General features: G+C 48.9%; 1 protein-coding gene across 12 annotated transcripts in view; it reads right to left on the reverse strand.

The window, feature by feature from the left end:
- AFAP1 (actin filament associated protein 1) overlaps nucleotides 1-27000 on the reverse strand; it is a 147840-nt gene that overhangs the window by 19504 nt on the left and 101336 nt on the right. For 8 of the 12 annotated variants that reach the window (XM_072802980.1, XM_072802978.1, XM_072802976.1 and 5 more), the window contains 6 exons: nucleotides 25680-25761; nucleotides 20218-20367; nucleotides 14667-14729; nucleotides 12358-12569; nucleotides 7216-7361; nucleotides 1991-2108 (listed from right to left, as the gene is read on the reverse strand). In XM_072802980.1, the coding sequence (XP_072659081.1) occupies nucleotides 1991-2108; nucleotides 7216-7361; nucleotides 12358-12569; nucleotides 14667-14729; nucleotides 20218-20367; nucleotides 25680-25761 (771 nt within the window). The remainder of the gene's footprint in view (nucleotides 1-1990; nucleotides 2109-7215; nucleotides 7362-12357; nucleotides 12570-14666; nucleotides 14730-20217; nucleotides 20368-25679; nucleotides 25762-27000) is intronic. The other 4 variants (XM_072803007.1, XM_072803014.1, XM_072803044.1 and 1 more) reach the window with 1 other exon arrangement.

The raw sequence follows: 27000 nt of genomic DNA on the forward strand, positions 1-27000 counted from the left end.
AAGGAAGCCCTCACTAAGCCAGAGAGCCACAGAGACGGTGCATAGGACCTCACGTTTTCAATACTACCATGCATGTGCAGGAACAATTGCTAAATGCAAAGTTCTTCCAGAATGGTGGGGTTTTATCTCTGAGACTGAGGACACTGGATGCTCTAAAGAAAGCTCATTCCTGGAGGTGGCCTGAATCTCATGACACAAATCTAAGGGCATGGGTAGGTGGGGGCAGGGGAGTTGTGCTCATATGGTCCTGTAGCTTCCACGTGGAATGTAAGGAAGAGAGGAGAAAACCTTTCAGGAAAAGGAGCACAAAGGGGCCTTCGGGCAGGAAGGTCCAGAGACAGGTCTGGGTGTTGTCTGTCCAGCACAAGTGGTGGCTGAGGCCAAGGGCCCAGAGAAGCAGGCCGCTCTGTGAGAATGAGTGTGATGGCTGGGCTACAACCAGGGGTATGGCTGCTCAGGAGCTGGTGGCTGCCTAGGACAGCAGGGACCACCCTGAAGGTGGCACAGTGCCTGGGAAGACGCTGAGACGGCCTGAGAACCCGTGCTCATGATGTCACCATGCAGCCTTCCCTAAATGTGTGGGCTCAGGGGAGGAGGGCTGGGGGTATCATGGGCATCAGGAGCCCCTCTAACCCTGGAGGCCTTGGTGGCAGGGGTAGAGGTAGGAATGGGGGCCAAGGAGCTCATGTTTTCTTACTGGGGCAGGACTCCCCCTTCAACCCCAGCCCTGACCACCCCAGCCTGAGACAGGCAACTATCTGATGGACCTGTAGTCAGGGTTGGGTTGAAGTGTGGCTCTGCACCTACTACCCCTGCCCCCCGCCCCCACATCCCAGCATAGACCCTAACATTCATGTGAACCTGCCAGGCCTGGTCCCTGCTCTGCTCTGCTTCCCCCTACCCACACCTGCAGCCCTGCTGGACCAGAAGGCTGCTGGAGGACAGAGGCAACGTCTTCTCCATTGTGTCCTCCACTCCTAGTGCAGAGCCCGGGTGCTAGGGGATGTGCAGAGAATCAGGAAGGCAGGAGAGGATGGGCAGAGAGGATGAGACAGGCAGGGAGGAGAGACTGTGTGATGAGAAGCCCCTTTCTGGAATCTAGTAAGGAGCCTGCAGAGGAATCCCTGCAGGAACCCCAGGGCAGGCCCAAGTGGATGGAAGGAAGAACATTCACGACCAGATATCCAAGACCCTGGGGACACATGATGTCACAGCACTTGGTCACTGGCTGGCCACCTCTGGCCCACACACAGTAATCTTTTCAGTGTGCTTCTGTTTCTGAGCTCTGGGAGTCCCTGTTTGACCTCCACTTCCCACAGGAAGGCCGTAGTCTCCTGGTTCCTGCCTCAGACAGATGTGGGTTTATGACCATGGGAAACAGGTTGCTGACTGGGGACTCCATCAAAGTACTGAGAAAAGAATGGGTGAGCAAAACAAGAAAAAAATTTAAAACACTTTCCAACTTCAAAAACAACAATAATTAACACATTCTGTGCCACCTTTGAAGTATATCTTGCCACAGATGCCCATTTTAAGGTCACCCATACTGGGGGGCCAATGGTAGGATGGTTTCTCCAGTGCCTCTCCATGAGCCTGCCGAGTCTGTGAGCCTCACCGCTGGTGGCCCAGAGGATGGCACGGGGCTTGGCCTGGGGAGCGTGCAGTATGGCCAAGGCGGTGGCAACATTTCCTTTGCAATGTGATTTCTCTGAGCTCTTCTCCAAGTGTTAACTGCTCAGTGATAACTTCTACTGTGCTCTATTTTGATGTATCTAAGTTACAGACTTTAATGTGCTTTCCTTCACTCCGTATTCTGGGATGTGCAGCATGATACTTAAGGGAGGGGATGCGGTTTTCATTCTGGCTGAGGGCACAGCAGAAAGCCTTCTGGCTCCGGGCCTGAAGTCAGGAGTCCCGGGTTACAGGAATCCTCCCCAGCCTCAATTGTGACACAACCGAGCCTGGGCCACCCTAGGAAGGGCACACTCACCGAGCCGTTAATGCATGGGACGTCATCGTAATGCAGCGCCATGCCACTGGGGTGGGCGTAGCCGTTGGTGGTGCTCCCCAGGTACGGGTTGGCAGAGATACCACGCCTGTTCATGAAACTGCAGGACAGGAAGTGGGTTAGACCCCTCTCAGTAATCTAGAGTCTTACCTGAGTCCAGCTGGACACTCAGGGCCTGGCCCGGCAGAGGTGTGGTGTTCATGAGAGTGACGAGGATGGACTGCTCACCTGTAAAATCAGGGAAGCAGCCACCCTGCTGGGCTGTGGCAAGGGTGGTGGGAACGCATGCTGGACACAAAGCACTGTCTGGCACATAACACACGTAACCGTGTTTGAGACTTGCAGCATGTTTCATTTCTGTAGTGCACAGCGGGGGCACCCGGCCCACCGCCTGCTGGCTGGGGCACACCCTCCAGCCTCGCTGGTATGCGCTGTAGCTGCCTGCCAGCATTTTCATGCTTCTTCCCTGAGCCTGTCAACGTCAATGCTCAAGGGCAGAGACACAGCTGGCAAAAGTGAAGGGTTTACCATCTGGCCTTTCTGGTGGAAGTTCATGGACCCCACATTCTTTACAGCATCTACTCTGCACTCATGTTTCAAGCTCCCCACGGTCACGTAGCATTACTGCCACCGCACCTCAATGCCACTCACCTCCCACCATCCCTCCCACCCCTGAACTTAGGGGAGGCTGACAGCGGCCAACCAGTGGGGTCCCTCTCCATGCACACTGCGCTGGCCCCTGTGGTGCTCCCAGAGCAGAGCACTGTACAGCCTGTAGCCACCTCTCTGCTTCTTCCTGCCACCCACTGCCCTGTGGTCACCTCTGCCTAGAAGTACTTCTCCCAAGCCCCTGAGGGGGTTCACTTCCCTGTGAAAGCCCCGTGAAAGCCTGAGCCCCACAGTAGGCAGCACCCCCAACCCCATGCCTCAGAGTCGCTGTCCTTCTGCTCCTTGCATATGTTGCTCATCACCATCTGACCTGTTGTGTGATTAGCTCATCCCCCAGAATGTCAGCCTCAGGAGAGCACAGCCATGGTCACTCTCACTTGTTCTGGACCTCAAGCGTCAGGCCCACGGGGCTCTCGGCAAACACGTGCTGGATGCACGGCATGCCAGTGGTTCACGCATGAAGTTGTTTGTTAGAAGTGGCAGATGTGAGTGTCCAGGGAAGAGAGAACCCAGATAGCACTTTCTCTAAACTAAAATTAATGAGTAAATAGCTAAACTAAAAAAAAGTGTGGAATAGAAAAAATATATATGATAAAATAGATTAAAAAATATACATATATAGAGATATATATATATCTATATATACGAAACTTTTTTTTTTTTTTTATGAAACATTTTTAAATGTAGGCCCCACAATCAGCGTGGAACCCAACATGGGGCCCAAACTCACAACCCTGAGATTAGGACCTGAGTTTAAATCAGAGTTGGATGCTGAGCCTGCCCAGGTGCCCCCCAAAAGTGTATTTTTTAAAAATTGTGTTTCTTTGCAGGATCTTACATCTCTGTAGTAACTAGATGCATAAAAATGGGAGGAAAGAAACTGGTGAGGGCAGGACAGGGAAGGAGGTCTCAGGCTAGGCCAGGCCCTGGTTCCCTGGAGAAGCAGAGGGGCCTTCAGTGGCGGGGGGTGGGAGGTGGGGAGGTGGGGGGGGGGGGGTCCTCCCAGTGCTCAAAGCACAGGCACGCCCTCTGCTGGGCAAAGGCGGGCACGCCAGTCCCACCTCACACAGGCTCTTTAATGTGTACAACCAACAAAAATGTATAGGATTATTCTGTACTTAAAACACAGAAAATTTGGTACAGGAAAAGGAAATGTGTTGAAAAGGAAAATGCACTAAGGAAAGACAGAAAAATTCAAGAACTTAAGTCTTCCACCATGACAGAGGACTTTTTTTGGTTTTGTTTTAAAATACGTATTTAAGGTTTTCTAATGTAAGTGTCTCACTTGAGGGGATTTTGGGGTGAGGCACCCTGCATAAGGCTAACACACGCCCCATACGGTGCTCAGTGACTGGGTGTCTAGAGCCACGGTGGTGGTGCCCTCACATGCATGCTGTGTGGTGCCAGGCACACAGGGCACAGATGCCAGGATGGAGCAGGGTCCCCCAGAGTCAGGACAGAGCTCAGAGCGGTCACCAGCAGGGTGCTGTGAGTCATGTAGCATGAGAACAAGTGAGTCACAGACACCTGGGGTGGCCCAGGTGGAAGAGGCTTGGGATTTACATGGAGGGATCTGCACCCCAACACAAGTATCTGGGCCCTAAGCAGCATGTGGAACCCCATCTATGGACCAGGCCCCCGTCCTCTGCCTCAGAGCTCTTTCTGTGGGAGGGGTTTTAATCAAATATAAAAGTGGAAGTGAGACAAGAGAGCCCATGCTACTTGTTAAAAACATGAACCCCTCAGAGGAAGTACACGTACTGTGCAAAAATACAGATGATGTAAGGTCGCCATCTTACCATGGCCAAGTGTACGGTCCTGGGGCAGTATGTGCAATCATGCTGCTAGCAGCCAGCACTGCCCTCCACCCAGAGAGCTTACCCACCTGAAACCCCATCCTTATGATACCCCTTCCCTCACCTTACCCCAGGCCCTGACCCCACACCGGCCTCCTGCCTCTGGATCTGCCACAGGACTACATCATATAGAACGTGTCCTTTTCCCTCTGCCTATGTCACCCAGCAAAACACCCTCGAGGTTCATCCCTGTTTAAGGGGTTTCCATGAGAAGGCGACTCAGGTTAACGGGTCCTTTCCAGTCTGTCACTGCCCTCTCTCTGCCCACACTGATCTACAGCCTTTAAGCCACTACAACTACAGCTTGCTCACGGTCTCCAATGGAGCATGGCTTGAAAACAGTTCCAGGGAAAAAAGTCAGAATGTTTCCCTTGTGTCACATAATCTATGCATCTCATTTAAAAATAGGCTAGGCCTTGGGAAAAATAGGTTCCAATTGTTTACCATTATTAATATTCCTAAATCGTGACTTTTCCTGGGAGAATTTAAATTACTATTTTTTCTTTTACTGCCTCCTTCCCAAAATATACCATTGTCCTCTCCCCCTCAGACGTATCCAGTGCACAGACACTCCCCCTGACGACCTTGAAAGGATTCATTAACTGGCTGCCAATTTGCATAAAGGCAAAAATTAATTTAATCTCAGGATATTTATCATACTGGCAAGATGCCATATTTTATATTTTGAACATTACTTGCTTGTTAAATCTCTTCTCTCAAGTTTTATAAGAATGTTTAGCTAGAAAACTGAAAAATGAAAATATCCTTTATGGCTAACATTTATAAAGATTTTAATGAGGTAGCAAAAATTCCTGCGGTCATAAACTCCTTAAATGCATATTGTTAATAAATAATTTTTCAATATTGCAATCTACGTTCCTTTCTCAAAAATGTGACCTGCCCACATTTCGTTTAGATTAATATTGCACTCATTTGGGAAATAGAAGCTGGGTTTTGTTCTAGGGGAAATACTGTTACTCACGCTTCTCTGAGGTGTGGTTATTAGTTTGCTGATTACCGCTGAGGACACTCATGCATAAGGAGAGGCCCCGTGATCTAATAAAGTTCCAAAGAAGCAGTTAAAAACCACAAACTCCTTTCTTTCATGTTGCTCTAGATGTGGAGATTTTGTGAAACCTGGTTTATGGACATTACATTTCTTTAAAAGCCACTTGATTAAATGTGCTCATTTAGTATGAATGCTGAATGATTAAGGGGTTTGCTGCAATCCACCGCATGCTGCCAACTGGATAGGGTGTATTTATGGAAAAATAGTGAATATGAACAGAAGAGTCAGTACTCGACCAGGTCACCCTGATTTCACACAAAAGGCAGTTGTAAAAATGGGGAGTCTATACTTTAGGAAACCTCTAATGTTCCTGGAGATTTTCTGGAAAAGTCATATAGAAATTAATTCATGTTGTCAAGGCTATTCACCGGAGTTGGGTGTAACATGTGGCTCAATCCCTCATAGGAGCCCACGTTGCTTCCACTGGCCCCAGAACATCCTGCCAAACAATAAATGTTCATTCTATAGCACCACTCGAGAGATACATGAAGACCACTGGAACTCCTTGCAAACACCACACGTGTTAAAACTAGATGGTGGAGCTCATGGACACTGGGTCTCTCCATCGCAGACAGCACTGGTGGGTCTGCCCACAGCTGCCAGTGGGTTTATCATCATGGGCAGCTGATACAACTCCATCACCTGCTTTGTTTTGAGCCATCTGTCCTCAGCCTCCAAAGCAGACATCTCTGCTGATGAGGGAAGAAGGAGCAGAGGTCCAGGGATTGGAGACATGAGACCAGAGGAAGCTCCAGATGTGGCTCCAGACAGATACCACTTCCCCTAGCCTCATCTCTACAAAAGGAGCTGGAGCACTGAGAGGTAATAGAGCCTTGTCTAGAATTTCCCCTTAGGAAATGCCACACAGAGCCTGAGTTCCCTCCTCCTGGTCCAGAGCCACTTCCCTCACAGCCCCAAGGCACAGGCTTTAGACCAGTATTACTATGAAACCAGTTTAGCCTATTGGGCTGCCTGAATCTCAAATGCCTTTGGGTCTGCAGACCTAACCTTGAGAACTGCTGCTATGATTATCTTTGTCATCATTATGTTATAGATATATGGTTCAAAAATGTTTTCATATATAAGCTTTTTTAAAAAAATAAAAACCACAACAATAAATAAAAGTACATGACCGATGACTTTGAAAATTCAGCCCTCATTACTTACAGTAGATGTAAATTATCTATTGCAAAGAACTGTCCCCTTAATACAAGGGTCAGCAAGCTACAACCCATGGGCCATACCCAGCTTGCTGCCTGTATTTGCAATAAAGGTTTATTAGAACACAGCATGCCCATTCGCTTATGTGTGGTCTGTGGCTATGATGGCAGAGCAGAATAGTTTTTACACAAAACGTTTGGGCCCCAAAGCCAAAAATACTTACTGTCTTGCACTTTACAGAAAAAGCTTGCCACCCCTTCTCCAATAGAAAAACAAAGAGGGAGAAAATGACAAAAATTTCAGCAAAGTTTGGATCAATATGAGACAAAAGGAAAAGTCTTTAGCTGTTTTCTCCCCTGAGTCTATGCACACAAAAGCTAAAATAAATAAATAAATAAAATAGTGAAAGAAAAGCATAGTTTGGCTCCAGAGCCAGTTCACAGGGATCTTACCAGAATGTCTGTTTGGCTGTCTGAATGACGTTCGCAGATGTCTCCACGTCGATATAGTCGTAGTGCAGGGCCCCAGGGTCTGTAGAGGATCCTGTCTCGGCCAGCAAAATCCCAATCCATCTGCCCATGTCCTCAGAAGAGGAGGCCTAGGGAGGAGAAGGGAGAAGCATGCATGTACTTAAGTGATGGTAAGGACTCTCACATTTCCTCACAGTAGGACAGAGACTGCGTGGCAGCAAAGGGAATGCGGCTGGAAGCACATGAGGGGCATGAAGAAGCAACGGAGACGTGGTCTTGGCCTGAGTGATGTGTTCACTATCTTATTATTTTGGGGAAAGGCAGTGGGTGGGAAGTGCAGGAATTACTGTGTGGAGTTAAATCTCAGCTGAAGGAAGTTGCCTATCAAGTGTCATTAATTCCATAACAAATCGTGGCCAGAAACAGCAGCCTCAGCCAGACTGACCGGGAAACTCCACAGGGCCTGTGCCTCTGTGGGCCCCAAACTCTATCCCCCTGAAGCCCTTGTTGGGGCTCCTAAACCAGCCTGAAATGGCAATCTTAATTCTCTTGATTAGATGGTACAAAAAAACTTTCTTCTATATCTGCTATGTTTACATAAGTGTAAAAAAATATTTTTGGGCTGCCCTGGTGGCTCAGTTGGTTAAGTGTCTGCCTTTGGCTCAGGCCATATTCTGGGGTCCTGGGATCGAGGCCCACATTGTGTTCCTTGCTCAGCAGGGAGTTTGTTTCTGCCTGCCCCTCCCCACTGCTCATGCTCTCTCTCTTTCTCTCTAAAGTAAATAAATCTTAAAAAAAAGAGAAAAGAAATATTTTCATTAAAATAACTAATTTTTAATATGAAGATCTATTAAGTTTAGCTTAACAACTTAAAGAAAATGAGGTTTTATATTTATAGCCTTGACAAATTGAACACTGATCAGAATACACATAATTATAAATATTCCCAGAGCTATTAACATGAAAAAAGCTATTTTTCATGTGTTCACCGTGTTTGCCAGCGGTAACAAATCCCTCCTCACCGGTACTGAGGCCACAGGACAAAGCGCATAGACTCCAGTCATGTGCTCTAAGAGGGGGAATGTAGCCAATGTTCATGGAATCAAAATGAATTAAATAAAAAATCACAAATGTGTTCTTTTCATTGGTCTTTCTGTCCTTTCCCAAAACAAGATCTACAGCCAGAATATCTATAACTAAATCTATATTGACGTGTCTGTTATTATTTTATCTAAGCATTATTACTCATTTTTATTTTTTAACTGTTTCTAAAGATTTTATTTATTTATTTGAGAGAGAGAGAGAGAGAGAGAGAGAGAGAGAAAAAAGCATGAACTGGGGGAGAGGCAGACTCCCCACCGATCAGGATTCCCACACAGGGGCTTTAACCCAGGACCCTGGAATCATGACTAAGCTGAAGGCAGACGCTTCACCTGACTAAGCCACCCAGATGCCCCTATCTAAAAATTTTTTAAAGATTTATTTATTCATGAAAGACAGAGAGAGAGAGAGAGAGAGGCAGAGATACAAGCAGAGGGAGAAGGAAGCTCCATGCAGGGAGCCCGATGTGGGACTCGATCCTGGGATCTGGGATCATGCCCTGAGGTGAAGGCAGGGCTCAACCACTGAGCCACCCAGGCGTCCCCCTATCTAAGCATTTTTCAAAGTATTTTAACACACTATGTAACATGTGATTGATTCACTTACACTAAAGCTTATTGTTTTCTTCATAGTTTATGTAATTTTCTCATAGCTTGTAAAAAAATAACCCTGTGTTGTTAGACTGAAATTAGAGGTATTCGTTAGATCTCATGACTCAATACAGAAATAGAGATGGATGTGGGTGTATGAATGCACATGTGTGCATATGTATACTTATAAATGCATACATGTACACAACAGACACGTGCATGAACACACACACACACACACACACACACACACACACATCTATTTCTGATTCCCACCAGGAGGAATCCACTAACAGCTTTCTGGAGAAATGGCTGATTCCAGGCCTAGGCCAAGGAAAGGTACAAGAGGAGCCGGGCATGTCTCATCAGAGCATAGCGGGGATTGTGGCTTCTTATACAGGGACACAGCAAAGGCCTCAGGGGCCAGCTTGAATGGCCTTCCGCTGGCCAAATCGAGGATAATTCCATCAAAGTAAATCATGACAATAAACCATTACAATCACTGATTAACACAATATTCTCTGAATCCCCACTGACATACATACATGAAGGGATCAGTAATTAAATGAGAGGAGAAATCTTCCTTATAGATGATGCAAACTAATAAATATAGAAGGAATAACAGAATTACAAAGTCCTCATTTAACACTTGTCATCATAATGATTATTTCAGGTAAGCATCATCATGTACGCTAATGTTAGCAGGTGAAGCTGTGAGTGATAATGAGATATTTACAAAGATGACCTCAAAGTACCTTCTCACATGATGCTTTTAAAGACAAAGGGAAAGCCTCGTAAGTGTGCAGTGGGAAAGCTGAGCAGACACCCTGCCCAAGGGGTCAAAGTTAACATCACTGGTTATGGGGCAGAGTGACAGGTGCACTTTCCTGGTAGGATGTGCTGTAACACCCACCACTGCCTCCATGGGCTCCAGCCAGGGAGCTGACGTGGAGCCCAAAAGCAGGGAAACATCAGATGGCACCCAGACGGAGGGGCCCTCTACACAGGACTGGTCTGTACCCTCCACGGTTCTGTGCCAAGAAACCAGACAGCTGGAGAAAGAGACAGTGACTGAGGTTACACAAGGTCTGGGGTTTCCTCTTGCCTGCAAGGGACACCATCGAGCTCAGAAAAGCCAATTAAGATCTATGAATCCTGTTATCTAACAGGAGTGTGTGAATGTCAATTTCCTGATTTTGAGGACTACATTCTGGTTTTGGTAAAGGAACACTTTTGTTTTTAGCAAATTCACAATGAAGTATTGAGGGAGTAAAGGGTCAACATGGCTGTAAAAGGTTCTGAGAAACTTTATACAGAAGGAGAGTAATGGAGGGAACATAAGAGACCCCGCACGTGGGAATACGTTACTGTTGGGGGATGTGGATAGAGGGTACACAGAAATTATTTTTACTATAGTCACAACTTCCCTGAAATTCTGAAATTATCTCAATATCAAAGTTAGTATGACCTTAGAAAACATCCAGATTACATTTACTGGCTGGTGCTCTGTATTTCATGAATGATCGAGGCAAGGTAGCCTGTGTTGTGTATCGGGTACTATGTGGCTCTGTGTGTGTCTGCGTGTGTGTGTGTGTGTGTGTGTGTGTGTGTGTGTGTGTATGACTAATGACCAGGACATGGAGGAAGGGGCCACCTCCCTCACAAAACCTGGGAGCTGGGAGCCTGCCCCACCTGCGGGCTACAGAGGCACAAGGGTGCCTTCCTCAGCAGGCTGCTCCCAGGTCCGCCTTCTCTCCCTTCCTGCATCCAGCATGCTCCAACTCCTGCCCCTGGCCCCCTTCCCAGCTCTGTTGCTGAAGCTCGTACAGGAGACCTGCCTTGTTTCACAACAAGGGCACAGTTTCCTCCTTTGTGTTTTAGCTTTGTCCCCTGCACCCACCCTACAGTCTTCAGCCTGCATAAATCTTACTAAGTACAGATTCTGGCCCAATGCTCATATTTTACAGGTGAATCTAAAAGCCAAGAGAATACAAAAGATGTAGTGTGATCCCACTGTGTGGCAGAACAAGGACTGGGGCCTGGAGGTGTGGACCCCAGTGGTATCAGGACTGTGAGTCCGCAGCCGGCTGCAGTCCATGTGTCGCTCCTAGCCACCCTCACAGGCCACCAGTGCATGGAACGAAGAACTCCAGGTTTAGTCTTTTCCCTGTTCCTGACAAAAATGGTCTTTTCTTTGAACAGAGTCTTTGAAACAAACTCCTATCTCCTATCAAGACCTACTAGACAACCTCATGGACCACCTTGATCATGGCTCCAAGACACGGGCTCACTCCCTGTCCATCTACCACTACCATCACTGAGCATCCTACATCTGAGAAACAGAGATCACCCCAGCCTTCCCTCCAAAGCTTATGCAGCCTTGTGTCTGTCATCTACACAGCCCACATCCACAAGCTTTGGCGGTTCACACACCTGGTACTTGTGTTCAGGGTATGTGTGTGTGTGCGCGTCTTTGGGTCTTAATCATGTAAATGAACAAAAAGATAAAGAAAAGAAGGTCTGAATTAATAGTAGATAGAAAACAAATTAATAGTATAATAGATGAAAATCACAATTGGAAGTTTTCAGCAGACTGCTAAGAAACCAGTTTCAATTGCTTTTCTGCTTTAGTGAAAAAGAAGTTCCAGAAAAGCAGGCAAACATATAACAAATGTACACAAAGCTGCGGGCTCTTGGGAATTAAAGGTGTTCTTTAGTAAGGCACACAAGCCACTGTCTATAAACACCTGTTTGGGGCACTTGGGTAGCTCAGTCGGTTAGGTGTCCGACTCTTGATTTCAGCTCAGGTCCATGATGTCAGGGTCGTGGGATCAAACCCTGTGTTGGAATCTGTGCTGGGTATGGAGTCTGGTTAAGTTCTCTCTCTTCCTCTCCCTCTGCCCCTCTCCCCAGCTCCCACACATGTATGCACGCTCTCTCTCGAAAGAAAGAAAGAAAGAAAGAAAGAAAGAAAGAAAGAAAGAAAGAAGAAAAGAAAAGAAAAAGAGAAAGAGAAAGAGTAAAAACCCATTTCATCTGCAAAGTAGACCCCAAAGGGCAAGTTAAAGAAATACCATTGTTTCAAAGGTAGACCATACTCAGGGGGAAAAGGAGTTATTTTTCTGCTGCATTTAAAAAGCAGTGCCCTGTATGGAACCGCAGATCTAATCTCCATGCAAATGCACATGGAGGAAAGGAAGCCAGGAGGTGGTCTGGTGCAGGGTGTAGGAAGAATGGGCACCAGCTGTACATCCAGCACCACATGCAGAGGAGAAGGTGACAAAAGAGCCCAGCAGAGGCCACCATGGTGGGCAGGAAGGACGGTGCATGGTAGGCTAGAAGGATAGGATCAGAAGCCATGGTGCCCTGGGGAAAGCGGCAGGGCCATCGCTACAGGAACCATCTCTGAGCGTGACCTCGAGCAGCACCTTACCTCTAGCACGGCCACCTCCTGTCCATTGCGAAGCAGTCGGAACGTCAGGGGGTGTCTGGAGTCCAAGCCCGGAATCACATCACAGCCGCGGAGAGGAATAGAAACAATGTGGGTCTTGAGATCAGTCCTGTCCTTGTGGAAAATGAGCTTGTTATCCTTGACCCGGCACCAGCGCTCCCGCCAGCGGTTGTTGGAGAGCACGTTGAGATAGCCTGCAAGGGGACCGAGGTCAGATGGTTAGGGAATCCACCAAACCCCCACATGCCTGCAAATGCAGACCCATACAAACAGGAGCTGCCTGGTCACTACCTTCAACCAGCTTTGGGGGCTCTCATAAGGCAGACAGTCTACCCCAGAAGCCCCTAAGGTCTTTGCAGTGAGTAGTGTGTGCCAAGGAGCACTTGAGGATGGTGAATGGTTTCATGGGGAGCTGGGGTCTGCTTGGTAGGGCTGAGCTGTCGGTGTTTTCAGGGCAGGAGGGAAATGACAACATGATGGCCGTCCTCACATAACTGAAGCAATGAAAACAGGGTGGAATTTATTCTGAGTAGCTGCAAATGACACAGCCAGAGCAGAAGTTACAGGAAGGCAGATTCTGATATAACATGAGGAAAAACTCTGAAAATGAAAGCTTTGCAGGGAAGAGGCGGCTTTGGGAAGTGCCAAGTCCCTCACCACCAGATGCATTCCAGCAAATGATGGAAGGTCCTGGCATGAGAGTCCTACCAGAGACAAAGACATCCTGTTGGCTTTTCCTGCAGCCTCAGCTTTGAGATTTTGTCAGAAAGGTGAAGCCCACCCTGATGGGACTGATAGGCTTGGGTCTGAAAGCACACGTCTCTGACCCTGCATGACACCTTTACCGCTATGGGGAGATGTGTGTACCCCACACATGGGATCCAATTATAAGAACAATGATCCTCATTTCTAAAGAAGATTCTCACTTCTCAGATATGAGAAACTGATCGTTCTCATTTGTCACAAACAAACGAACAGACAAGCACACAAAATGTGACCGAACAAGGCACGGAAACCAGATTTCACAGGGTGGCTGCTACTTGCACCCACTCCATAATGCTAGGAGACAACTGCCCCCTGCCGTTGAGATGGAGAAAGGGAGTGACACGGCACATAAAACTCAGGTCAAAAAGGAGGAAATAAAACAAGGATTTCTAAATCATTCAGCCACCCTTTCAATTCATGCATGTGCACACATACACATATGCCCACAAGCACTGCTCAAAAACAAAAGAAATCCTCTCCAGTTCTGATGTGTATAATGCCTTTCCAAAGGGCTTGGGAGGATGCGTTTTGCTTCTCTCTACGTCTCTACCACACTAAGGTTCTGCATCTTACACACCTCACTGGCAATGGATAAAGGCTATGCAATGACATAAAACAAAACTCAGAACACGCAGGCAAGTTACAGGGCTTAATGACGCTTCCTACATTATAGATAAATATTTACTCAGTGAATTCACAAGGTGAACTCATAAAATGGCAATTCTCGTTTGGTTTGACATGACAGCAGTTCTACTGATAACCCCTAAACTGAGGCTCCACTGCTTCTCCTGGAGTTCAAGCTTTCATTTGGGGCCTAGATTGCTGTATTTGTAAAATAAGAAAAAAAGGGGAGAAGTTAGCCCATAGGCTCAAGCGTCTGGAAGCCAAGTCCCTTGTATTTGTACATTCAGGAGGGAGGTGCAGGGAGGGGGAAGAGATGCTGGGGTCCAGTCAGAGGCTGAGAGGGCTCCTCTGTGAAGGAAGGGGTCACTCCTGAACTCCCCCTGTGACTACTACAGGCCACCTGACAAAGCCTGACCTGAAGCTCTTTTAAAAGTTGACAACAGCAAATAGAGAGTGGTTATTTTCATTCTATAAAATACTATTTGTAAATGGCATAGTTCTCATATGTTTATTCTTAAAAAAAAAAAAAAAGAAGAAGAAAGAATGTTCTACTTAAAAACATCTAGGCAGCTATAACATCTGACCCACATAGTGGCCATCAGAACCACGGACAGCTAGGCTCACAGTACCATGTGAAAGCACAGAAACACACGGAAAGCCCTCTTTTTTAGATGTTTATGAGATGACTTAAACTGTACCCACCACTGGTGTGCTGAGCATGAGCCAACATGCAGGACCTTGAGCCAGATGTGATGGTGCATCTAAGAGGAAGCAGGCAGCATGCAACTAATCTCCAGGAACTTAGTGGACACGATAACGATAGGGAACAAATTCACAAGGAAGTCCTGAGCTCCAGAGCACCAGCAGATGCTGTGACTGGGGCTGGCAGGAGGGAGACCCACCTGTGCCCGAGTGGTTCAGGGATGGGGTGCCCTCATCAAGGGGCAGGGGCTTCTTCCATAGGCCTGGAGAAGAGGGAGCATGAGAAACAAAGGCTTGAAACATCCCACAACTGGATATACGAACCTCGGAAACTACAGTAGGACCCTGGTCTTGATGCACAAGGTGCTGGGGAAGTGAGAAGCTAGGATATTTACAGAGAAATTTAAGCAGCAAGACCTGAGAGCAGCGCTGACTTCTTAACAACAGTGACCACATTCCCTTTAAGCATGCACGTGACTTTCTATTATAGACCTCGGCACTTGGGGGCACTCTGGCTCAGGAGCACCCCTCCGCAGTGTGGAGGGGGGCAGTTTTCCAGCATGCTCCACTAATGGGAGGGTGGGGGTCGGGGGTCGTCTCTGGAACAGGTCAAGGCACTCTCATGATATTTCCTTCCCTGAATGAACCTGGCCCAAAGTCACCAATGCTATGAATTTCTTGACATTTGAGTCACAAAAGGAATGATTATATTGGACAAATCCTCCTTTTACTGAGGATGTGATATAGGAAATTACCATATTTTTACAGCTTCCTACATTTATTTTCAGTCCTCAAAGGGAAAAGCAAATAAGAAAATGACAGTGGATGAGAAGCACATTTCTACAAACAGGAAAGCCCATGGTAACTGGCTTCTGCTGCCAGGCCTGCTGCCCTTTGGTCTTCTCTGAAAGGGGTGGCCTAAAGTTCGTATCTTCTGGGTAGGGAGCACAGGGAAATGGCATCTGAGTCACAGGGCAGGTTCCCATGGCCCCTGACACTCGGACAGAGTGGGTGGGGACACGGATCCCAATGGGCCCGAGTATTTCAGCCAGAGCACACAGCCACCGCCAGGTGGTGCCAAAGTGCAGCCAGGCTGCTGGCGAGTGGGGACAGAGGGGTCCTCCAGCCCAGCGAGAGCCCTATGCCCACCCAGGCTCACCAGCCCACCCGGGGCAGTTCCACCAACTGCATGAGGCAATTTCAGTGCAATTTGATTTCTTTCTGGATCCCACCATCATGTTATGTGAGATGTTACTGGATCTTCACAGTTTGGTAATGTCAGTTTGACTTTTTGAGATTATTCTTGCTCCAAATTCTAAGATTTCTTGCAAAACCATGGTAAGAGGCTTAGGGTTTCATTAGAGCTATAAAAGTAACTTTATAGGCCCGAGATTAAACAAACACAAGGGCAGAAGGGGGTTAGAAAGACACAAACACTCTCTCATTCAGCTGTTAGGATCTCTGGTGTCTCTGGCCTCAGTGCCAGCTGCTTTCAAGTTCAAGCAGCTGCAGAAGAACAGGCAGAAGTGGGGCCAAGTGTCCACTGAGTTCCCCTCTGTAGGGTGGGAAACGTGGTGTCAGCCTGCCAGGCTCTGGTCCTGCTCTTGAGAGGCCTCAGCCCAGCGTGATGGCTGGTTTCATTTGGTAGGCCTCGATTTATGGTCAGCTGGGAGGAAACAACTGGGGAAAGTGGGGAGAGGGTATCAGAGGTGACAATGTTGCCAACGGCTGAATCCAGTCCCACCGGTGCCCGAACCCCACCTGACCGCCTTAGGGGCCTGTCCTCCAACAGGCTTGTGCCCAAGAATGAGGGTGCCAATGCTCCAGCACTGTGACTTATACCAAGAACACTTTCTACCTCCTCGATCGAAGGTCGCCTGATTTTTTGTGAGGCTGACTGTGATACAACGTAAGAGGTAGGCAGCTTCCCTGTACGTCCACTAAAAAACAAAACAAAACAAAAAAACACTATTGCTGCGAAAGTCACAAAGTCACAGGACAGTCGAGCTAGAAGGGGCCCTGGAATACCCAGCAAGGCCCTCAAACTAGCTCAGGTTATGCTGCCTCATAGAGACCTCGTTCCACCCGGCTCCCGTATTTCTTATTACCCATGCCATGCACCCAGCACTGCCCTCACGCTGCCTCGAATAGGTCTGTGTGCTCAAGTTTTTAAAAACAAGCACATCAGATGAACAAATGAGTAATGACAGCAACCATTTGCTGAGCATGAATTATGACTTATTAAGCCCAGAGTTTAGCGTTCAAGATTTTTATTTTAATTTCCTTAGGAAAACAAGGTAGGTACAGGCCCATTTCACAGAGGAAAGACCTGAGGCTCACGGAGGTAATCCGATCTGCTTAAGGTAATTCATTCTCTCAGTGAACTGGTGGAACTGCCCTTGTCTGCCAGGCTCTGTGCTGGGTGCTGGGGCACAGCTGGGGTGCAAGGTGGCTCTGCATCTTGTCCCAGAAGGCAGGAGAGAAAGCTGCAGAACTGGGCCGAGGCAAGACCGTCAGCAGCTCTGAACTGAGCAGCAGCACAGGACACTGTTTTCCCAGCTCCCACCTGCCTGGAGGGCGCAGAGAAGGCAGCCGATCAGGAGGCTAGTGTGCTGGTCCAGTGGGGCACAGACGGGGGAGAGGACATGCGTTTCCTGACAACAACCATGGAGGTCATAGGCTTGTAAGCATCAGGGAAAGGCAAATAGAAGATCCTTCCTTGCTCATGGGTCTGGCTCACATCTCAAATCATAGCATGCACATGTCTGAGTGCAGCGCTCACCCAGCCAACGCTCAGCATCACCACAGGGTTCGGGGCAGGAAGAAGCAGTGCTATGGGGCTTGCGGGGCTGACCCTGTCAGCTGGCCAGGGAACTCACTGCCCCTCCCCACTCGCCAGTGTGGGGGTGCCCGCAGAAACCATCTCCTACCACCTCTCCCCAACACACGGGTTTTTATTATGCATCTGTTTCTATTATGCACCTGCCCAATTACGTTTCGCAGAAAATCTGAACTTGAACCCAGGTCTCTGTTGCTCCTGGGAGCGATCTTCTAGCAGCCCGCCCCCCTCTGGCCTGGCCCCTCCGCTCAGGGGCAAACAGCTGCATGGCCACAGCTCAGCATGGTCAGAGTCTTGGGCCCTTAGCTAGCTAACACTTTCTGCCTACAACTTTGCAGCTGTACCAAAATAATTGAGAATAGTCATTTCCCCCATTCCTTTCTCTATAGATCCCTTCTCTGGCCCTGGGACCCAGCGAAAATCTAGATGACAATTTCAAATCTTACGGACAGAGGAAGTTCTCTTAATAGACACAAACAATGTCCTCCGAGCAGTTTGGTGGAAATCCACACGTGTAATTACAGCCCCCAGATTCCCCCTTCCTGCACACGGAGCAGCCAACTATGTTTCCAAGAAAGTGCCAGCAACAGGATTTCCTGCAGTGCCCGAGCACCAGCAGTGAGGCTGTTTATGAGGGGTTATGAGCGGGCAGATGCGGAAGGCGGGGGCAGAGCTGGGTCAGCGGGCCAGCTTCCCCACCACCGCTGCTCCCAGCTGTGCAGCTTAGAGCAGGCCACGGCCTCCCAGGCTCAGTGCACTGTTTGTAATGGGGTCTGGACCCCAGAGTCTCCCCACATTCCACACAAATGTTTCTACTTCTTCTGCTGACCTAGAGCGGTTTAAAAGACAAAAACTGGGGGTGGGGGGTGCCAGGGTGGCTCAGTCAGTTGAGTGTCTGACTCTTGGTTTCTGCTCAGGTCATGGCCTCAGGATCAGGAGAGTGTAGCCTGTGTCAGGCTCCACGCTCAGCAGGGAGTCTGCTTGAGATTTTCTCTCCCTCTCTCCCGCTTGCACACGCACACACTCTCTCTCTCAAATAAATAAATAGACCAAAAAAGAAAAAAAAAAAAAAAGACAAAAATGAAGCTAAAAAAGCAGTTCCCTTTGTTGGATAATTTCCTGTTTCCATTTATAATTCCTAACTGCCCTCCAGGGCCAACCCAAGGGAGAAACAATCCCACACCACCAAGGGCTTTTGTGGCACCAAGAAAGGCAGAGGCGGAGATAAAATAGCACCCTGGCATCAATGAATTCCTGTTCTTCCTTCTGCTCCCCCCAGGCTAGAGCCTTGTGTGGTCTGCTGTAATGTCAGCCCCTCAAAGCCTAGGCCCCATCCCTTCTGCTGTAACCTTAGCCCCTTTAGTTAGGGTCCCATTTCCCCTGCTGTAACCTCAGCCCTCTGGGCCTGGGCCCCGTCCACTCTGCTATAACATCAGCAAGGTGAAACTCTCTCTTTTATGTAGGGTAACAGAAAGAGCTTCAGTCAGCCTGCTTCTAGGACTACTACCTACTGCCATTTGACTAGGGACAGATGCAGGGGCCCTTGGTCTCCTTTTGGTAGCATTCTGCTCCCAAAAGTCCAGAAGCGGCCACTTCACCAGGCCCTCCCCGCCGTCTGCCCAGCCAGCTTCCCCTGTACAGACACTTCTGCATCACCACCCAGGGTAGCCAAGGCTTGACAAAGGACATGACTCTACCAGGCCTTGAAGTCTCACGTGTGCATTTTCCTAGAACCACAACCATCACAGCCAGGGGGAGCTAGGACCTCACCTGGACCTATCCTCAGGGTGCAGCACACACCTGGCTCCTGCAAGCTCTGGCACCCAGCCAGCTCTGTAACCCACCCCCTCCACTGTAGCGCTAACTCTTCTGTTGTCCTCCTGGCATAGCTCACACCCTGGGACAGGGCAGCTGTTGGATTAATTTATCTTTGTCTATATGGCCAACTTGGGCACTTGGGACCGTGTATCCCCCCATATAAGGCCCCCATACCTTGGGCAGACAGGGTGCACACTTGTGCTCATTGAGACACAGGGGTGAGTAGAGCAAGTGTGCAGAAGGAAGAGACCAAGGACCTGCCCTGACAGAACACTGGCCGTGCCGCTGGAGTGCACGGGCACCTAGGCCCACCTCGATTCCTAATAGAGGCCAAAGCCCTGCGGTCTGGCTTTGAGTGTTGTTCTCCAGCAAAGGACTGCTTGGTGCCTGAGGAAATGGGTGTCTGTACAACCACCACCACTTCCCAGCAGCCCCCTGCCCATGCCTCCACCTCACTTGGGTCCCTGGGAGACGCTCCCGCTGCCCTGGTTTTCCTCCTCTTCATCACCAGGAGGCACTGCATGTCTCTCCCTGTGATCCCTCCTTCAGACCCGCCTCTGCCACACAAGTGATAGCCCTGAGAGGGCCGGGGCCACATCGTGGGTGCCCACCCTGTCCTGGCAGGGGCACCTGCTCAGAAAGGACTTCAGGTGATGGGCTGATGATGGGATGGTCCATCAGGCTGTACTTGCTTGAAATTGAGGTTTGAGACATGCAGCCCGCCAGGATGCTTGTTCTACCGGTGTAGCCCTGGGAAAGCGCTGTCACCCCATGCACATGCTATGCTCCACACTACCTCCTCCTTCGCTCACCAAGTCCTGTGCATGTGTCCCAGTTTAGAAACGTTTAAAAGGAATTTGGGAGAACTTCATGGGATCAAAGAAAGAATTTGTTTTTCATCTTGAAAGAACCTCAGAGATCATTTCAAACCCCTGCAAGATCTTTTATTAATAAGCAGTAAAAATGTAGTACATTTCCCGCCATTCTGAGGATCACAAGTCTGTCTTGAAAGAGCCCAGCAGATGCAAACGCAACTCCAGAAGAGGCCATGCACTGGATGAGCGCCGCTCATACCCAAGCACCCTCCGTCTTACCACAAGTGGGGACATCCTCCTCTGCTGATGAGGTCTGCTCATCTGTTGATGGCTTTTTCTTCCCCAAGCCAATGATCTTGGTGATCTTCTTCCCAGTGACTTTAGACACTGTGCCCTTGGCCTCTGATTTGGAACTCTTTTTCCTCTTAACTGTCAAGAAAATGATGAAAATGAGAAAGTATATTTCAATTACAGACTATAACCTAAGACAATAATAATAAAGCATAAATCATAGTCAGTCCTATTTTCTTCAATTTTCATTGCTTGAGCACCTGCTATGTGCTAGCTATCAGTGTAAACATAAAGGAGGACAGCAGAAAACAGGCATCCTGAGGGAACGCATGTTCTAGAGTAGGCTAAGAGCAGATACACATGTGTGTGTACATGTGTACCCATGCATGCATGCACAGGCATGCACGGAGGAGGTCCAATGGCAGCCAGGCCCGTGCAGAGATCTATAGTGGGTGACACGGCAGAGGCACTGGGCGGTTGGGGGAACCTTCCGAATGGGCAACCTTCCGAATTTTGAGCTGGGAGCTGGGTGACAAGGTAGCGGCTGTGCAGAACCCAAGGAAGAACCTTCTGGGCAGGAAGGACATCAGCCAACACAAAGGCTATGAGGCTGAAAGGAGCTGGACACGTCTGAGGAACAGAAAGAAGCAGTGTGGCCCCACCCTGGCCAGTTCAGGGAGGGGATGAGAAGGGAAAGGGGGACCTCAGTCTTCCCCAGCCCCAGGAAGCCCTCCAGCAGCCCCGTGCCTGTCCCTGAGACATGCATGCAGCTCTGCCCTCTCCAGAACTCTCAGCCCATCATGGTCTGCTTTAGCCTGCAGAGCATTAAATTATGAAGTCACATCCAATATATCAAATTCACAAACATTGTGCCTTAAGATGATTGCTGGCTTCCTTTGGGAAACTGGAAGGTCTGGCAACTCTGGACCCCCATTTGGAATCTCGAGATCAGATGGTGCGTGAGTGTGCACGGAGGACCTGGGGGCAAGACCCTTCTTCCCACAGTAACTCTGCAAAAGGACAGGTCACTCATCCCCATCATCCGAGGCCATTATGTGCCTGGCTCCTTGTGGAGGCAAGGGGCAAAGGCCATTTCTCAGGCCACACAGAACACTGGGACATCCAGGAGGGTCAAGTGCAGCTTCACTATGGAGTGGGGTAGGCAGGAGAGGGGCTCCATGGGCCCCAACAACCCTCCTGGTGTCTCCCTCTCCAGGGTGACTCCCACCTCCCAGTCTATAACCCACAGAGCATCACAGCCCCTTGAGAAAATATAATGAGGCAGGAACTCCTTCCCCTCCTGCTTAGCCCATGACCATAAGAACACAGCATAAACAGCCACAGGATAATGTCAGAGAGAGGGGCCCTTGGACATGGAATTACAACCCTGGGCCTCATTCTGAAAGCCCCTGTGATACAGATGACTCGCTCTACCTCATGGCGGGGGTGGGGGAACATCCTCTCTCTTCCAGTCTCACTCTGCCACAGCCACCACCAGCAGAACACGAGGTGCAGGCCCACATATCCACCCCTGCCCCATCTGCTCTCACTCTCCTGAGCCCCGCAGACTAGGGGCCATCACGAGCTCAGTCACTTGATTTTCAGCCTGTCTCTCTCTCTAGAAACAACAGCTGACAGAAGAGAAGCTATGCCTAGTTTCTGGGTAAACACAGTGTTTGTTCCAGACTGAATGAAGTGCCCTCGGAATCCCTATGTTGAAGCCCTAACCCCAATGTGGCTATATTTGGTGATGGGGTCACATGAGGTCATAAGGGTGGGGGCCTGATCCAGCAGGATTAGTGTCCTTTTTAAGAGGCTGTGAACGCAGAAGAAAGGCCACCTGAGGACACAGAGGGAGGCGGCCATTCGCAGGCCAGGAAGAGGCCTCCCCAGCAACCAGCTCTGATGGCAGCACCATCTGGGGCTCCCAGCTGGCAGTACCGCGAGAAATAAACATCTGATGTTTAAGGGCCCAGCCTGTGTCTTGTGAAGGCCTCACGTGATATAGAAGCATGGAGCGCAGAAGGCCACTCGCGCCCCTTACAGTCTCCCAATACCCACCTACCCTCTCTTTTCAAACGAAGCATGAAGAACCTGCCTTAACCTTAGTGGGAAGGCACATTCCCCCCAGTTGCCCCCAGACATGGGGATCTGCCGTTTGGATGGCTGTGTCGTTGTGCTTTCAGCGTGGCCATGCCAGAAGTGAAAGCTGCCGTGGACGGTCCCTCTTAGCTTTTCTGAAAGAGCCTCGAGACCATCTGTGACCATAGTCCCGTTCAGGCTAAGCTCTGAAAGGAAGGTGTTCCCAGCATTCCCTGGAGGCCCCCTTTTGCAGAGCTCAGGGGGCAGGCGGACCACTTCTTCACAGCTCACGGCTCAAGGTTACGTTTACTTCCAACTCTACTAGCAGTTGCTCCTATTTGGAAAGCCCCTGCTGGAGCCTGACTACAAAGAAAAGAGATCATACTTTTAATTCCTTGAAGGACCACTGATTAATTTTTTGCAAAAGCGGAAGTATGAGACTCCTTGGAAGAAAAACCCAAAGTATGGAGGAATGTGAGACTATGTTGACGCTATTTACTACACAAAAGCAGAATCTGGCCCATGCAACAAATCATGAAGAAACTCCCGAAACTCAGAACTCTCAACTGAAGTCAGAGGGCAGGAAAGCCCCAGGAGTCCAAACAGCACACACTGTGAGCGCACGGTGGGCAGTGAGGGACAGGCCACCAAAGCAAAGCTAACTCCTGGCATTTTTAAAGCCATAACTATCATCAGCGCGGACCCATCCCTCTGGCCAGCAGAGTCTCTGAGCCATGGTATGGCTGGGATAAGGGGAGCTGTGCTGAAATCTCTCAACTGCAAAAAGCTCTAGTGTGAGCAGCAGGAATAGATGCTAAGGCAGAAGCCAGGAGGAATTTAAACTATTGGCCTCCTTCAGCAACCACTCAGGGAGTGTCTGCTACACGCAAAGCAGAACAATTTTGAATCCAGGTCACCTTCCTTGTGAAAAGGAAGCAGAAGGATTTTAGATACAGGTGTATTCTCCAATGCATACATCCATTCGTATCATCCTGTGAACCTGATTTCCAATAGGGACCAAAAGAGGAAAGAGACCCAACCAAAGAGCCATGGCTGCTGCACCCCAGCATCTGAGTAGGAACCTGAGATTGCAGGTTATTCTGATTCAGAGCAAAACTTAGCTCTCCTGGCTTTGATTACACCTAATCAAAGCCCATAGAAGACACACACGATGCCTTCCCCTGAGTGACTTCTGACAGAGATTGCTGAAATTGCACTCGGACGAGACGCAGTTAGAGAATCACATGGGCAAAGGCAGAGGTCGTGACCTTTTGGCATGAACCTTGTAATAACACAATAGTCTTGGTTATTTGCCTTTCAAGATTCTATGGTCTGGGTTGCTGTTTGGTGGAAGGGGGCCTCACTTCAGAGCTGGGAGGGGCCTGCTCTATTCTGGCGAGGGAGCGCAGATGAGCTGAGTGGGCAGACCGCTCCCCTCGGAAGCCGAGGTCACAGGGCCAGGAGCACACAGGCTGTTGGCTCTGCACAAAGAATCTTCCCCATGACCCACAAATCCCACCCTCCTCTCAGCCCACACACTGGGAAGGAAAGTGAAAGCCAAGCCACGGACCAGGATAAGCTATATGCAAAACACGTTGATACAGGACTTGGACTCAAAATATATAAAAAACTCTCAGAAGTCAGTAAATATGAACAAAATCCAATAAAAATAGGGGCAAAGATTTGGGTAGACATTTCATCAGATGATATATGGTTGGCAAAAAAAAAAGCACATTAAAAAAGGTTCAAGATCCTTAGTCTTTAGGAAAATACAAGTTAAAGCCACCATTACAGAGCACTATATGCCCATTAAAATGACCAGAATAAAAGAATAAAACAAAATGACATTAGCAAGGTGGTGAGAACACCCATGGCCCTCAAATTCCACCCCTAGATATTTATCCAAGAGAAACGAGATACACGTTCATGCAAATCCTGTTGAGTGTCTAGAACAGCTGTATGCACTACTGCTTAAACCTGGAAACACCCAGCTGTCCTTCAGTAGGTGAGGGGATACCTAAACTGTGGCCCATCTGCACCCAGGAAAGCAGCCTGGCCACATAAAGGAACAGACTCCTGACTCACACTACAATGTGGGTACATCTCACGTGCACCATGCCGGGGAAAGCAGCCAGACCCAAAGGCCACAGACTGTCTGATTCCATGTCCAAGACATTCTGTAAAGGATAGAAAACAGAGTGGGTGCTACCAGGGGTATGGGGGACATTTTGGGGTAATGGAAATGTCCCACATCTGGACTGTGGTGAGGGTTACACTCCTGTGTCTGCCAAAGCTCAAAGAACTGTGTGCCAAGAAGTGTGGATTTTACTGGACATATATGCCTCGTAAAGCTGACTTAGAAAAAAGAATTCAAAATCCAAATGCTCATGTTCACAGCAGCATCATTCACAGTAGCCAAAACATGGAAGAGCCCAAGGGTCCACAGGATGGGTGGATTAACGCGATGTGGTCCATCCAGAAGACGGAATGCTATTCAGTCTTAAAAGGAAGGACATTCTGATACCCAACACCATGTGGACAGACCTTGAGGATGCTGTGCTGAGTGAAACAAGCCGGTCACAAAGGGACAAATGCTGTAAGACTGCGCTCATATGAGCTTCCTTGAGTCCTCAGATTCATAGAGACAGGAGGTAGAGTGGAGGGCGCCACGGGCTGAGGAGGGGTCGAGGGAGCTAGTGTTTATGGGCACAGACTGCCAGTTTTACAAGATGAAAAGAGCTCTGGAGCTGGACGATGGGACAGCTGCCCAACATTGTGAACATCCCTAACAGTGCTGAACTGGACACAAAGTGACTGAGAATGCGAACTGTATGTTAACGTGTATTTAACCACAACTTTAACAAGTCATTTTTAAATGAAAGTGAATAAAGACATTTCAGAACATCATTTTTAAAAAGATTGCAAACCTGTGAGGCTGGCCTCCTCGTTTCACAGACGGGACACTGGCAAGTGGCCTCTGACAGCAGGAAGGCTTGCCTGGGCTCTGGGGCTGAGCAAAGGTGGCATGGGGTGGGCATGCAGGCTTCCCATCCCACTCATCCACCTCCTCACAGCAAATTTCTCTCAGTGATAAATCAGGTAAGGAAATAAGCTGCCAGAGGCCTGGAAGTTAAAATATAAACAGGGCACACCTGGGCCAGGGTTCAGTAGGACGGCAGGTTAAGACACGCGGAGTTCCCATCAACCAAAGGGGTTTCTCTGTGCTTCCAGCATATGACACCGGGTGATGCCAACTACATCACTGAACTTCCAAGGAAACTTGTCACACAAAGTCCATAGAGCTGGACACATTTTATATTTTCTTTTCTTACTTTTGTTTTTGTGTTTTGGGCATGAGCAGAACTCACCTTGTTCTTTTCCATTACACACAGTGATGCCATTTTCTGTAACACCCTCTCCATCGGAGCTGGGTCTCTCAGAAGACAGTTTCTGCGAGGGTAAAAAGGATTAAGTTATTCTCACAGTGGGTCACACTGGCCAAGGGATCAGTACAAAGTGATCTCTGAGGTGAAAGGAAGTGTGGTTGAGTCCACGACCATGTACAGAGGCCAGGGTTCAAGCACAGACAGGCTGCCAGCCGGCTCACTACTCAGCTTCAGAAACAGCAGAGGAACGAAGGGCAGACTCACTGGGGCACTACTAACACACACTCTGGCCCCTGCTCCATCTCATCCAAATCACTTTTTCTTGCAAGTAATTTTGAAAAAATATTAAGATTACAAAAAAAATATTCCCTTCACCAAGCCATGTCATCCTTCCAGAAGGAAAGAGCCCATCACCTGCTCAACTTTCCCTGTCGCCGGCCAATAATTGGGTGAGGTCAGATATCTGACCATAACAGACACACTCCGAACATATGCAGACAGGCCACTGTCAAAACTGCCCCAGGGCGCACCGGAGTACCTACAATAGTTTAGCCCTGGTATCTGATTGTAGGAACCATGACTAGGATTCTGAGCTGGCAACTGGAGAAGAGATGTTGCTTAGAGCTGGAATCCTCCATTCTGGGGGAGAACTGTGGCATCACAGTGGAGGACATGAGCTTGGACAAACCCTCCTGGTCCCACACATCACAGCCCAAAGGCACAGAGCTTGGCCAACTAGAGACCAATGGACTATCTGCACGATGCCAGGGCACCAGGGAACATGCCCCATTATCCACTCATGAGGGGTCCGAGTGGTATTGTCCAAGGATGGCAGGCAGGGGTTTGTGATCCCACAGTGGCACGGGGAAGAGCTGCAGGCTCTAGTGGGAGCCTATAGTGTGCCGAGTCCCAGTGAAAGAATAACCAAAGGCCACCACTGCCCCAGCTCTTGGGCCAGGAGACTGGGGTCTGGGTTGGCAGGTCTGGCCAGGTGCTAACAGGGTAGTCAGAGAGAACAGCCACTGCCCATGGGGAATGGGAGCTCTGACACACTGTCAATAGCACAGGGTTTGGGAGCAGCCTGTCTGGAAAGTGATATGTTTAAAATATGAATCAAAATTGTAAGAATATTTCCACTGTTTGGTCTAGTAACCCAGCTTCTGGGAATCTCTTCTTAGCTAACAGAGACACAGCAAAGTCTCGTGTGCGAGACACCAAGGACCATGCTGTCCGAAGGGAGAGGACAGGACGGGGGTGATGGGTACAGACCCAAACAATAGTAGAGGCGCATGGATCTGGTGTT

This window comes from Canis lupus, chromosome 2, assembly GCF_048164855.1.
Source record: "Canis lupus baileyi chromosome 2, mCanLup2.hap1, whole genome shotgun sequence".
Taxonomy (NCBI): domain Eukaryota; kingdom Metazoa; phylum Chordata; class Mammalia; order Carnivora; family Canidae; genus Canis; species Canis lupus.